Genomic DNA, 15,641 nt, shown 5'->3' on the forward strand with positions numbered 1-15,641 from the left:
AAGCCCCTTTTTGAACAGAACTACCTTGCTCAGTCTTTGGGCTAATGTACCATGAGTGTGCACTATAAGATCTGTAGACATTATTGAAATGGTACTACCTAAATGGGATAGCCCTACAAATTGGGTGTTGCTACGGGTGGTTAGCCCTTTGGTAGCAGCTCTCATATGTGCTAATGTAGATGCCCTGGAAGAGCTTGGCTTGCGTTTGGTTGTATGTGGGGAAGCTGAGATTCGCTCTGCTGAAGGGAAGCCGGGTAGCCAAAGAATATTTAACATTGTAGGGACTAGACGTTCCTCAGAAATACATTGTGGGGAACAGGGAACGATGTTGAATGCTGTAATTAACGATACTGAAGTGTATACTTTCGGACCAAGGGGTTATAATATACCTCATTCATTTTCTATACATGAGAAGTCCTGATCTATTGGTTTATCCAGTTGGAACTCGCATAGGCATAAACACCTCCTGGATACAGGGGGAGCTATGAATGAAGTTATTGGCCAAGATATATTTGATACAAGAGTCTTGGTTGGATAGCCCAGTATATTTCGAGGGCTATCATCTGTAACCGGTATTTGCTAAGAAAGGGGATAAGAGGAGACCCTACGGTGGGCTTGTCGTGGGTGTTAGCCAGCGGTTGGCCTCTTGTGAAGTCCGGCGCACTGTAGATGATGGGTATGCCCTTGGTGTTGAAGTAAGGAGTAACAATAGCATAGATAATAATATCCTGTTGATAATTAATGTGCATCTACCACCAAAGCTAAAATATATTAATGGATTTTTATGTAAGCTAGAGGAATGTCTGGCAATGATTCTGAGTAAGAACAGGGATGATGGGCTAGTGTTGCTCAGTGGGGACTTCAACGCACGCTGCGTGTACCATTCGCTGGGTGCGACATATTCTGTTAACCCTAGAAGTGTGATGTTGCAGACTGATTATAATCTTAGAGGCAGGCTTCTGATTGGGTTCCTTAAGCAATGAGACATCGATATGCTGAACGGACGGACACAGGGGGGATATACCTGGTCAATACACCTGGAAGGGCCCCAAATCTCTTGCTACTCTAGATTATATATTTGGCAATAATAACTGCCAGTCTGCAACTAGAGAACTTTCAGTTAAGGATCTGGGGTTTAGCGATCATCGATCCTTGGGTCCGATTCTGGAAGTAGGGGAATCTGTGTGTGAACATATTACCCAGCCATGGTGTTATGGGGTTTGGGCTAACCACACTGGTACTAATATCCGGTGGAGCGAAAGAAATTTGGGTAAGATTTCGGATAAGTTTGCCTCACTTGATACCAATAATATTCAGCGGTTGAGGGGGTTAAGTGGAGATGAAATGGAAGTTTCACTAATGCAGTTAGCCTCTTCCACGGGAAAATTTAATGCCAGGCCTCATGCAGTCTGTTTGGAAAAAAAAAACAATGCTTACGACCCCATAGTCCGGGACGCTAAGCGCTTTATGCGTAGGGATATGAGAAGGGTCAATCTCTTAAATCTTTCTAGAGAAACTAGGAAGGTTAAGTTAAACAGTGTAAGCATTTGAAATTTTCTATAAAAAACCAGGGCTGGCAAAAGATGATTGGAGTCCTGAGTAAGAGAAACTATAAGGATGTCTGGAGGCAACTTAATAAGGCTAAGATCGATAACAAGGCAAAGATATTGAATCCGATACAGGAAAGTGAATGGGTTGAATATATATCCCAGGTTAATAGAGTGGGTAATCCCACCTCTACCCCTGATTTTTGTATGCATGGGTGGCATTTCAACATCGAGGATATACTTGAGAAAAAGATTGTGTTTGAATAAATTTAGGGCACCTGGACCAAATGGACTTGCTAATGTGGTCCTGCAGATGAACCCGACTTTTTGGGCAACATTTTTAAATATCTTGTATGAAAAAGTCTGCCATGCACAGAGTATTCCCAGATCTTGGCGACAGGCACTATTAGTGCCAGTCTATAAAAAGAGAGATTGTTACCTGCCAGCGAACTATAGGCTCCTAAACCTGTTAGACACTACAGGGAAAATCTTTGAGTCATTTGCCTGGAAGCTCTATAGAACTGGGTGAATAACTCAGGGATATTGAGCTTCGCACAAACTGGGTTCAGATCAGGCTGCAGTACAGTCCACAATATTATGGTACAGGGAACCCTCGGTTAGGGTGGGACGGGGGGGCGGGGAAGTCCCCTATATTCTCTATTCATGGATTTTAAGGCAGCTTTTCATGGGGTCTACAGGCATAAACTGTGGGCAAAGATGAAGTACTGGGGATGCCCTGAATGGCTACTTAATGTGTTAAAAGGGTTACACCATGAGACATCGGTACGGATGGATGACACAGGGGATTGTCTGTGCCTGTATTTACTAGTGCCGGGGTTAAGCAGGGATGCACTATTGGGCCCGTGCTTTTTTGCATTTACACAGTGGATCTCCCAGTGATATTTACACAATACTTGGGTTGTTTTCCCAGAATAGATGCCCGTCCGATTCCTTGCATGTTATATGCTGATGATCTTGTGATGTTTAATTACACTTATAGTGGAATTAAAATTATGTTTGAAAAACTGGTGGAATACACGAAAGCCAATGACTTGATTATAAATCTTGAGAAAACAAAGATAATGATTGTTGGATCGAAACAAGTAACATGCCCGGTGTTTGCTACTAGTCTCGGAGTTATCGAGAGGGTGGATAAATGCCCCTATTTGGGGCTTGGGATGAGTCCCTAGAGAAACTATAAGTATATCAAAGAAACTGAGACTAAAAGCAAAGCAACTAGTAAGCTTAATCTGGAAATTCTCTAATCAGACAGCAGGATACTCACTTGAGAGTATTATTATGCTGTATAAACAATGTTTTAGCCCTATGTTGCTGTATGGATTAGATGCCCTCTCTAATTTAGATATGGCGTGGCTTGATAGAATTGAAGGCCATTTCTGGAAAATTACACTCTGCTTACCAAGGTCTATGCCAATTGAATATCTTCGACTCGAGTTGGGACTGGTCTCATTAAAGGATCTGGCTATCTTGAGGCAGGGAGTACTATATATTAAAAAGAACACTATGCCTCAATGTGAATTACTTGGTCTGGATAGTACACAGAAAAATGTTAATAGGGAGTTTGATGTATGGGTTGAGGGCTGCCTAGAGAACATTGCATGGAGACCGGACTTCAAACGTGGGACTTGCTCTGAAACTTTAAAGCGAATATTTAAAAAGACGTTATGTTTATGGGACTGGACGCAGTGTAATGCCCATCTGTACACGCTGCAGTCCCTTTCTAAAGTATCTAATGTTATGCATATGTATCTCAAGGCGCAAAGGTACATCAGGTGCTGCCCAAGCCCGACCCTAAGAATGTTCCTGCTAGAACTTAGGACAAACCAGTTACCAACTCTGTTGAATCTTGGGCCAATATATAATATAGACCGGAAGGAGCGTATATGTCGGGTTTGTAATAAAAACAATATGTTTGAATCTGCCAGATATTTGCTCACCGAATTTGCAGGGTTAATGTTGCCTTTAATTGTGAACCTTGGGTGTTATGTACATGACATTGCGTCTATTAAGTTAGACTCCTTTTGGACGTACTGTCTGAATACAACAAATGGTAAGCTACATCTTCCGGTTGTGGAAAATGATTATAAAAATCTTGCCTAGTGTACAATCTGAATGCCATATGCCTGATGGTATAAGTTAAATTATTTAGTATATGACCTGGGTTGTCTGAGGATGGTACTGGGAGTCAGTATGTGGGGTTTTATTATTATTATGTAAGATGATTCTTAGTTTTAGTATTTATAATTTTATAAATATATTGATATGAATGAACTTTGATAATTGTGATTAATAGTAACTGCTAATGTGCTGTATTTATGCATACCCGTATTTTGAGATTAATTATTTAGATTTTAAATTGTGTTAAGTATTGGAATTTTATCTTGATAAAGTGTATGTTTGTAAAAGTTGAATTACTATATACAAATAAAAGAATAATAATTTGCATTGGTAGCTAATTGAGGTTTTTCAGTCCTGGTGGGAAACAGTCCCAGGCTTTTAGTCCCAACGCAAGTCTAGCAACATCACCTTCGATAAATTAAAGTTGGTTTCTTTTGTTTTTGTTTGTTTTTTTTAGTCCTAGATGACTATTACAATAGACTAGGTGAGAGAGGACAAGATATCTGGTTCTCTCAATGTTCTGCGCCCTTTCAAAGTAGGAGACAATTCTCCCAAGGATGTGGTGCTAGAAGTGCAATTGTTTAGTTTTTTTTTCTTTTGTTTTTTTGGGCTAGTAATAATATTTGTGTTTGTAGTGAGTTTAGTGTTGTAAATGATACCTGCATTCTTTACCTGGTCCGAAGGGATGGGTGTTGTACTTGTACCCATGAGTTGTGTGCATTTGAAACGTAGAGTTGCCAGGACTGGGATCCCAAATAGGGTTATCGAGGAATTACAACAGATTTCTTTTTATCTCTGGTGCAAACCTGGATTCTCTGGATGAGTTAAGTTCTATTATGGTTTCCAGTTTCCCTAGTAGAAGAAAATTATCTGTGTATAATTGGAAAGAGTTAGAGAAAAGTTTGCTAATGTCTCTTTGGTGTTTAATGTAAATATTACAAGGGCATGGGGATAAGTTGCAGCCCTGGGAGACAGCACACTTTAACAGGAAAATTGATGAGTTGATGGTCAAGAAGGTTGAGTTTTTGCCAATTCATTAAAGTTTCTGAATAATCGAGGAAGGCAAGTTATTCACCAATGTTGCAATCTGATTGAGGCCTGACAAACTGATTATGAGCAAGAACTGTTCGAATTCTGAGTAGTAAAAACACACTTTATTAGAAGACCTTCCAGACCCACAGTTGATGGGAAGGATAGCTGTCAGAATCAGACCTTGCTATGTATTGGTCCCCTTTTTAAAAAAACATTTTCTTCTTTTATAAAATATTTTTGTAGTTCCGATTCTAAAATAGTTTGACATAAGATTAGATAGGACTGGGTTTATAGTCCTCTTGTTTCCAGGACTCCATTTAAACCTAAGGCCTAAGTCAAGGGTTTCAATAAGATCACAAATATTAAACATGTTCTTCACAGCCGATCTGGTGTTACTTTGAGTGTCATAAAAATGTTTGTTGAAAGTGGGAGCTTTTAAAATCGTTTTAGAAAATGGGGTGACCATGTGAATTGGCCAAGAAGAATTGGGTTTGTGTTCAATATTATTGCTTGTCCGATAACCTGTTAGCTTGGTAAATGCTATGAAAGCAGATTTACTTTTGATTGGCCAAATTTATAGACGTTCTTCAGAAGTATGCCAGGCAGCACACCCTGGCAACCAAGGTGGACGTGAGGAGACGGCTTGACTTTGGTGCAGCGCAGACATGCATATGCCAAGAATCCTGCTATGTAGCAGAACAGAGTAACAACTGCCCTTATTAACAGAAGTTTTCCTGCTAACCCTCCCGTAAATGCAGGTAAAGTAATCGGTTTTAAAATTGAGAGCACATTTTCTACATATCCTACCAACATTTAGCAGTGGTCATCGTCTAAGTGTTCGTGCTGTTTGTTTCTTTGTTTCTTTGCCCTTCGTCATTGTAAATTAATAATGATCTCATTTAAATAATTTTAATTTCTAACATAAATGTGTAGATGTTGGTTGTGAACAACAGTCATCCTGCACCAAGGAAGGCATTTTCTGATGGCTATGATTTAATGTATGCAGCAATGCATTAAACATCCATCATTTTCAATACAATATTTCTGGGGATTATGTTAGAAATGGCTCAAGCAAAAACTTGAAAATAACGCAGCATCAATTATGTAGTCCGAGGTAATTTTTATTCATGACGTAATACTTAGCAAGACGAAGAGAGAAACATCAGGTCAACCCGTCAATAGGACCCTTACCCTAAACTATAGCCATTCCCAAAAGACCTAATCACTGCATACAGCTAGGGGAAAGGATCCCCTTTACCCTTAGCCAGAGGGTGAGAAACAGAATAAGCACCCACTTTACACAACGCTCATCAAGATACAGCGCGAAGCACAATGCACCATCACACACAAACTACAACTAATCAATAGCCCTAAGGAAGTCAGCCCACGAAAACAAAGAACTAACTGAAAGATAGTCATGATAGGCTGACATAGACGGACGCACTAGGATGTCTCATCAACAGCATTCTGACTCTGAACCATTCAAAGCTTCCATTGACCAGTGTCACACTAGATAACAAGAGAATAGATAGTACCAACCCAGTACCACACCCGAAGAAATGGTTCAGACACACCTACCACCCCATGCAATACTCCCTATGACACAGCTGGATACGCGCAGCACCAACACAGCGTGACAGCCCATAAGGAACCAACAACCCCAGCCACAGGGATTCAGCTCAAACGGAACCAGAATTGCCTGAACCAGGATACAGACCCCACTAACCCAACCCTCAATTTTCTGCATACTTAACCCACACAAAACTCACACAACCATCTCTCTCCCAGCAATCCGCACGCACTTTACCACGCTGCATCAACACATAGAAAGCACCTACAGCACACAAGGCCTCACCCGATCCGATACTTGTACCAAAGCCCAGCACTCGGTGTATACCGAGCTGAAGCTGCCAACAGCACACCCTCTCCCACTCTCCTCCTCCCGACTAACCCTATCTGCTCCTCCTTCTTGTTTACAGATCCGCCAGAGCGCCTGGGGACCAATTCCCTTGGTGACGCTGCGCTATATAAGTACCTTTAACTTAACATAACATGTCTGTGATGGCTTTGTGCAATCTGAAGGGGACAGGTGTAATGTTTGTGCTATTTGTTCTGTGGGCTTGTGCATAGAATCTGGCTCTGGTAACTCATAGGATGTGCATAGCCCTGAGTGGGTCAGGATTTCTGCTATGGAATGAAAAAGCAAAGTTTGGCTTACATTTTGGTCCACTACAGAGGAGATGACTGCAACGGCAGTACTTGAATCCTCTGATGTGCAAATCTTTGGGTATACCACGTAAAACGTGGTTGCGATTTCATGTTTTTATGTTTGACAAGAATTGCAACCTTATTTATTAGGGTGAACGAATTTCAAACGACGCTTTTTTTTTTTATCAGGGGAGCTAGATTTAATCTCCTCCAAGTCAATAACCGGTCCTTGGAAGGAGCAAGGACTTGGCTTTTTTCGCCATTGCCCCTTTTGCCCAGATGAAAGAGACTCACTAGTTCATTTTTTGCTCTTTTGTTTTGGGTATCGGGATATTGAACACAGAAAGTTATTGGACATTTTACATATGTCGGTGATAAGGCAATGCAGATCCACATTGCAATAGCTAGTGATGATCGACATGCAAGAGGTTATGTGGGCTTCATAGCAAGTGCCATGCATTTACTGAAAAGCGAAAGCATTACTGTAGCTTGAAGATTAATAGAGATTTATGTAACTAACAGAGTTATTACGTTTTTGCTTTGCCTTTTCTAAATATTTTTACATTACATATCGGGTTTTATGTGTCAAATGTATTTGACTTTTTCTATTTTGTTGGACTATTGATTCGTTTCTTTGATATTTTTATAAATATAATTATGATTATCTCAGCTTGCATATGGCAGCCCGTCTTGGTGCTTAGCTTTAAATAAAAAAAAAGAAATGCTGTATGATGGTCATCTCAAGTGTGTAGTATTTCTTTACATTTAAACTGCTTTTTTCATTTTTTGTTTTAATTTGACTTTTAATTGTACATTTTCAGATGCCAACAATGGAGAAGAGTTTAGAAGATTTGTTGACCAGAGTTGATGAATTTGTGGGGATGCTTGATATGGTATCTATTCCTTTTTTTTAATCATTATATGATTGCACAGATTATTCTTGTGATTTTTCCAGTGTTGAAACAAATGTGTGAAGCCCCCAAATTCGCGTATCCGCTACAATTGTGTTGAAGATCACACACATTTCTTTGTAATTCCCTTTTACACCCTGCTGATACTTTATTCATACTGTAGAAGATTATGTGCTGTTTTTGTTTCAAATGCTTGTCGTAGAAATGTTTTGGTCTTCCTTTTGCCATTAGTTGATATGAGTGTCTTTTAAACATTCCACAACATGATGCCTTGCATTAATCCTGATGCTGCAACTATACGAGGTACACATGTTATAGTAAGGAGCTGTGTAGGCTCTGGTAACTGAAGCAAAGGCACCCAACGGGCAATTTCCATGAGTATAGGAAATATTTATTGTACCACGAGGTAGACCTGCTCTACCTTCCTCTCCCTGCATTCCCTCTCTCCCCACCATCAAGGCTACCGTTGAGCACAGTTCTAAATCTTAAGGCTGCTCTCAAGTGAGTTGCTAATGAGTGTGATAGAGCGTGGTTCTGTGACGGTGACTACCTTCGTTTCCAAGGTCTGTTCCTTGCTAGTGAAAAGAGTAGGAACATTATACTAAGGAGAGGGAATGAACTGGCATGCATAATGGATCAAAGCATGATGATATAATGTAAAGTCCCTTTAACGTGGCAGTTTTTAAAGGGTCCCGCCAAAGTTAAGGAATGGTTAAATTGATGCATCTTGGTACATTTCGGCCGTAACAGTCAAAATATACACTATTGCCTCCTATTGTAGACATTTGCTGATTGTAGTGTCACACTCTTGGGAATGTATTCAGTGATCGGCCCTCATTAAACCTCCTTCCTCTGCCATCTGTCAATATACCACAGAACGTACACTCCTGTAGACTGTTATTCAGCCTGTTCTAGATATACTTTAATCAAGAGGCCACTCATTTGACTCATGCACTTGTTTTAGTGTTGCGCATATAGCATATCTTGCAACTTCAAGGATGCAGTGAGTGAAAAAATGGCTACCGGTTTTAAGGGCAGAGGAACCCAGTGCTATGGAATGCTTGCAAGAGGTTTGCAAAACTCCTTAGCAGATTACTCGCGGAGGAAATGTAATGCAGGCTTTTTAGTTACCCAAAGGTACCTAGTATGCAATCTCCTTCCTCGCTCTGAGGACCTCTTGTGGGGTGACCCAAGGGCTGTGTACACGGCCATGCTAGAAGATAATAGAGGAAGAATCCCTTAGTCATCCTCTCTAATTACTAGGCAAAATCTTTATGCTCCTCTCTCCTCCCGCCCAGTTGAAGCCTACAAGGTCCCACTATGCAGACTCCAATTCCAGCGAGGAAAATAAGAACATTCAAGTTTGTGAACGTGATCATTTTAAAACCCACACTATTTCTGTTGTCAAAGTTTCTGTGGTAGAAATCTCTGGGCCCAGAGAAATTCTGAGCCTTGAATTCATGCGCATGATACAATATTCCTTGTTTACCTGGCAGCATTTCCACCAATCCATTATCTACTGGCAGAGTTTTCACTCCCCTGTGATACAAAGTTGCAATTTTACTGAAGACCATCATTCCTTTCACAAATTGGTGAATTAGGGGAGCCGTTTGCTTTCCAAGCACTGCTCTATAGTAACAGGAAAGGGGAAATGCAATTGAAGATGGCAGACAGACCAAATAACGGCTTTGTCTGGTGGCCCCTTAATCTCAGTAAACTCAGGTTAATTAAATTGGGATAGCCAATCCCAGGACACAGGTGCAGAACATTCTTTAAAGCCCTTTCTGTAGGAGGGGAGCAAAGAGCTACAAAAGCCCACAAGCCCAGTTTGGCGGTGTTGGTGTTAAGAGAAAGAAAATACAAGTATGAGAAGGAGCTGGAGTTGAAGAGAGAAGTTTGGCAGAAATGGGCTAATACAGAGAGTACGTAGAAAAGGACGCTGGGTGTAACAAGGGAAAGCTGGGGTTGAGTAAAAACCCAGGAGGCTGGAAGGGGGACTAGGGGGCTGCGTGAGGCTATGCCAAGAAAGGCCCAAGTCCATGGAGGCTGAAGAAGAGATTAAGAGATGGGAAATAAATAGTAAAGAGATTTTTGTTGCTAAGAAGATTTGTTACAATAAAGGAAAGGAGGTTGGCGAGCATCAAGAAGTGGATAGTGGTAGTTCTGAGGAGGTTGACGACCAAGAAGCTTCATGAAGAGTATCTGAAGGTAGGTGGAGAAGGACAACATTGGCCAAATGTAGGTGTTGGGACGGCTAGATGAGGAACCAGCATATGGCAGGGAGCATATGCAAGGTTAAAGGCAAATCATGGGGCCAGGACCCTTAGAGGGATAAGCAGGTCTGAGTGGCTCAGCCTGTAGGGAGGCAAAACAACCCTCCTTTCTGGCTCTGCTGTATTCCAGGGAACGAGAGGCCCCAAGAAACAGAGATGCTTGGTGGGGGGGAACTGGACGCTTCTTTGTTGCAAAAGCATCTGGCTCTATTTCTCCCTCCTCAAGGGGACCCAACTAAACCAACACGCTGGGGACAGACCTACCTGCTCACCTTTTAAGAAGGTTGCATCAAACATTAAAACCTGAGGCTGAGGCTGAGACTGATAGAAGTGTTTGAGAATCTGTAAAAATCTGCAAGGCCAGGGCTCTGGAAACCATCCCGATGCTTTAAGGGAACCTTTTCGGGGCTTATTTTGGGTTCAGCACTTTAGTTTCCCAGATGGACTGTTCCCTTTGTTAAATTAGCAAGGCCCTACCCAGACCCGACGAATATTCATTCTGAATGTTTTGTTTGGTAAAGACACTAATTTTTGTTTGTATCGTTCGTACATGCACCCCTAATAAATTCCTGTCTAAGACCCAAGTATGGTCTGGCTGGTCAATTGATTCTGGTCACAGCTGGCAAAGCAACCTTATGGGGTGATCTACCTTCCCCGTGTTTGATTTACACCTCATAAGGGATCCCTAGTGCCCACATTTCCCCTCCCTGACCACAGGCTCTATACAGGGTGGGGTCCCAGTGCATTGCTTGGAGCTGGGTGTCCTGGTGCTCAGCACCACAATACTTTTGCAAGAAATCCTTTATAGGCTGTATGCATTAGTATGCTTACTCCGGGCAAAAGACTATATTCATTACAAAACTGGTCCTCCTTTTCAAAGTTCACTCCAATATTAATTTCATCATCTCAGAGTAATTTAAATTGCAATCCAGACACCTTTTATCTTACAATCTTCCTTTATCCCTGTAGCAGAAGTAATTGTTTCACTCTTACTATGTAAGTCTCGTTACATGTAAGACAATCGGCACATAGCAGATTTAGTGTGTTGAGAGGAACTTCCTTTTCTGTGTCACGGTTACTTCATTGTGACTCCATGATTTTGGCATTAATTGGAAGTACCAAGTCTGAGGATGCTTGCCTGGACAGTTCTCACACTGAGCGCTTATGATTGCTGCATCTGGAGGTGCCTTTGCTTCCTCTGTTGGTGGAGTTTGCATTTATATAGATTTTTTTACCAATGGGTGCAACACAAACTTTAAAGTATTGTACCAGAATAAGCATACTAGACTTTATAAACACTGTTTCAGTATTGGAACCCTGCAGTCACAAATGACCATAAAAACTAGCTTGCTAGCTTTAAAGGAATTGTGCGCTCAAAATGTAATTGTCCCGATCGTTTGGGCAAGTCTTTATAAGCATACGGTGATCGATAGTACATTTTTTACTTCCTACGCATCTTACCTTAGTTTTCCTAACTTTTACACATGTGAACACGTGTTGGGCGCGGACATCTTGTGCTAATCTTATCCGTGGATCGATCGCCCTAAGTTCAAATGCCTTCGCAGCACTAAATCAAAACACCCGCCCCCGAAATCACTAGACTCGTTCGGCCCTTTGAACAACGCCAATGCACATCTCGTTTCAACGTTGTCTGTCCGCAACGTGTCTCCATGGAAATGGCCGCCACTTTCCTCAAGAAGTATAAATGGACCCTTTCGGATCAGGCAACACTCTAGTTTCTTAGTCAACAGTTTCACTGTATTTAGTTAAGATCCCCCGTGGCTTGTTTCTGCAAGGTTGAGCTATTTTACTAGTACGAATCCCCTGCAAACTGATACCTACGGTAGCAGAACCGATTTCACTTGTTACTTGCATTTTGGTTAAATCTTTGTCTTACAATGTCAACAATACAGCCCTATCAGTACGAGTCTGAGTATTCGAGGAGGAACTGATGGAAAGAGAAGGCTCCCGAAACGATGGGGAATCAGACAATAGTTTGCAAGATCAATCACCCGAGCATGAGCCGCAGCCGAATCGCATGTGAGACGTTTCAACCTGGTGTACCTGCAATCGTTGCAAGGTCATGCCAACCGAGGTGGGGAACTGCTGCTGCTGAGAAAACTCTGGTGCACGGCCTACATTTTTGTTTGTTTGTATTTATTTATATACTGCGCCAAGCCCTGAGGCATCTGGGCACATTTCCTGACGTTACAAGCATAAGTATTTACAGTTACATAAATACATAGGTATTTACAATATTTACAGTTACGTGCATACGTATATATATTTACATGAGCACAGTTAGCTGGTTGTAAACATTCATTCAGAATGAGCCAGGTTTTTACACTGTTCCTGAATTTGTAGAAAGAAGGCTCAGCTCTGAGAGTCATAGGTAATGAGTTCCAAGTTTTGGCTGCTAGGACCGGGAAACTGCTGCCTCCAGCCTTTTGGAATTTTAACCTGGGTATGATGATGCAGTTATTTCGAGGGGATCTAGTTGGTCGATCCGAGGAGTAGCGTTTGATTTTGTTGCACAGGTACAGTTTTAAGTCTAATTCTTTGGTTAATCGATTACCAGTGTACACTACGTCTCAGTTCTGAGATGTGGTGTGATCTCTGGAAATTGGTGGCTGATCTGAGGGCGTTATTTAGGAAGATTTGTAACTTTTTTTAAATTGTGTTGGTTGGTACCTAGGTACAAGGCGTTACAGTAGTCGAGTTTAGATAGCACGAAGACACTGGCTAGAGTAATGCAATTGTCTGTTGTCAGAAAGGGCCTGCAGGCATTAATAATCTTACAGGTATAAGCAATGGTGGAGGCAGTTGCATTAATTTGCCTAGACAGTGTGAGTGAAGAGTAAATGTAGATACCTAAGGTTTTTACATCTTTGGAAACCTTGATATTGTTGCCATCAATATTGAATGTATTGAATTGTTTGTCCAGTCTGTTGAGTCTGGCTTGGGTTCCTACCAGAAGCAACTCTGTCTTATCGTCAGTAAGACAGAGCCTGTGATTGGCCATCCAAGCTTGGATAATTAAGTAAATGTCATTTAGATGTTTAGAGTCTGTTATAGTCACCAGTGATAGGGATCAGGATTTGGGTGTATCCGCGTAATTAGTGTAGGAGATCCGTAAGAGCCCTGGGGGACCCCACAGGTGACTGGAGCAGGGATGGTCGATGCAGTGGGAGCAAACACTCTAGTGGTTCTATTGTTGAGGAAGGACTGGATCCACGAAGTGGCATCGTCTGAGAAATGGGCTGCATATGAGAGGTGGTTGCAGAGTGTTTTATGGTCCACTAAGTCAAAGGCCGCTGATAGGTCTAGTAACAGAAGGGGTGCTAAGTTACCTTTGTCTTTTATGAAGTCCATTTGAGTTACTAGATCTATCAGGGCTGTTTCCGTCCCATGTCTAGGTTGGTTGCCTGATTGATGGAGCCCTTGTAAGTTTTTATTTTCCAAGTGCTGCTGGATCTGTAAATAGGCCGCCATGTCCAGAATTTTTAAAAGGAAGGGTACTGTAGTAATTGGTCTATAGTTTTTTGGGGTATTTGGCTCTAAGGCAGGTTTCTTTAATAGAGGCAGAACCCAATGCGTCTTTCAGGTTAGTAGGTACTGTATTGGTAGCAAAAGAAGCATTTATTAGTGACGTAATAAAGGGAGCAAGATCCTTAGCAGTCTCTTTGATGATTGCAGCTAGGCATACATCGCCCAGGCATCTAGATGGTTTCAGGCTCGTAATTATGTTTTTGACATCCTTGATGGTGGGGTGGGGGGGGGGATTTGAACAGGTCATGATGGTCAGGGGGCAAGGGGTAATTGAGTTGCATGTTGGGGTATGTTGTTGGCAGGCTATTTTTTTAATCTCTATTTTAGTTTGAAGACGCTCTATTTTGTCAGAGGAAGCTTTCTGAATATTGGTGCACCAAGAGCTATCTTTTGTGCATGAGACAGGTGGTACGGTGGGTGATTCTAGCTCTTTGAGGATACTAAATAGTTCTTTTGTGTTGGATTTAGCTTTAGTGACGCGGTCATTGTAAGATTCGCATTTTGCTTGGAAGATACATTTTTTGTAGGTGGATGAATCTGTTATGAAGTTATCTTTGTTCGTTGTGGAGGGGAGGTTTTCCAAAGGGTTTCAGCGGCTCTTTTTTTCTTTCGAAGGGTTCTCAGGTGCGGGGTAAACCAAGTGTTGAGGTGCGAGCGAGGTTTCGCTTTTCGCATTTTGTGAGGTGCGATTACGTTGATCGCATTGAGTATTGTGGCATTGTAGAGGTCATCTAGAAAAGTTGGGCCATCACTAGTGGTAGAACAGTTAGTAAGGGGTTGGAGTAGTTATGCACTGTTATGTTGCACATAGTTCTGTAGAGTCTAGGAGGAGCCAACAGTGTGTCTAGGTTAGAGTGCTTGTCGTCCTGTACTTTAAATAGAATAATATGATGGTTGGACCAGGTACAAGGCTGGTTAGATAGGATATGAACGTCACAGTTGATGTCAGTGATCCAGTCTAGTAGTCTGCCTTTGTTATGGTTAGGTTGGGAGACAGATTGTGATAAACCTAGTTCTGAAATACTATTAGCGATGGTCGATGCATTGGTGTCTTTAGGGTCATGTAGTCCTAAGTTGAAGTCGCCATGAGAATGATTTGTGAACTTGGCTTGGCGTTGGTTGTGAGGAGTAGAGTAATATCTTCCTCAAAGGAGCATAGAGGGCCCGGTGGTCTATACATAAGGTGTACGTTTATAGTTTGCGTGGGCAACATCGGTAGTTTAATTGATAAGAGTTCACTAGAGAGGAAGGTTCGGGTGGGGGTGGGCCTGAGACCTAGTGACGTTTTTGCGATGAAGGGTACGCCTCCGCCTTTCGAGGCTGTTCTGTCCTGCCTTTATAATGGTGTAATTGTCTGGAATGGCCAGTGAGAGCAGAGGGCCAGATGTGGTCTGGTGCCAGGTCTCAGTAACAACTAGGAAGTCTAAGTCATACGTGGTTATGAGGTCATTAATGTCTAAGGCATGGGCTGCTATCTAGCATTAATGAGTCCACCTTTGATAGTGGACGTTTTGCCTTTAACATCTAGTTTTGTTACCACAGTACTTTTGCTCAGGTGAGCCATCTTGTCTAGTGGCTTATTAGTTGTGTTAGCTAGTTTCTGATCTGTAGATGAGGTTTGGATGCTAGTTGTGTGAAGACTTTTGGTAGATGAGTGGTTGCCAGTAGAGCATCTGTCCTAGTCTTGATTTTCTCGTAGTGGTGGGGCATGGTCGTTTAGGTCTGGATTTGGTAGCATATAGTTGTATCCATTGGTCAGGAGTTAATAATTGGGCATTAGTAGGTGCCAGTGAGGTTATTTTTTCAGGTTTGGTGCATGTTTGGTTTAGTTGGGATAGGAAGGTGGTGGGCTTGACATTATTAGATTGTGGTAATCCCGAGGCCATGGATAGTGCGAAACTATGTTGTTTCCACATGGTGAACTCGTGTGAGTAATTATCGTGGCCAGTGGTGCTTGTAGACGAGGCTGCCATAGTGCCTAT

General features: G+C 41.9%; 1 protein-coding gene across 2 annotated transcripts in view; it reads left to right on the forward strand.

Moving 5' to 3' along the window:
• BLOC1S4 (biogenesis of lysosomal organelles complex 1 subunit 4) overlaps window positions 1-15,641 on the forward strand; it is a 295,649-nt gene that overhangs the window by 112,891 nt on the left and 167,117 nt on the right. For both annotated transcript variants that reach the window (XM_069620571.1, XM_069620572.1), the window contains exon 2: window positions 7,748-7,819. In XM_069620571.1, coding sequence (XP_069476672.1) covers window positions 7,748-7,819 — 72 coding nt within the window. The remainder of the gene's footprint in view (window positions 1-7,747; window positions 7,820-15,641) is intronic.

Source organism: Ambystoma mexicanum, chromosome 5q (genome assembly GCF_040938575.1).
Source record: "Ambystoma mexicanum isolate Mex_15411 chromosome 5q, UKY_AmexF1_1, whole genome shotgun sequence".
Taxonomy (NCBI): Eukaryota; Metazoa; Chordata; class Amphibia; order Caudata; family Ambystomatidae; genus Ambystoma; species Ambystoma mexicanum.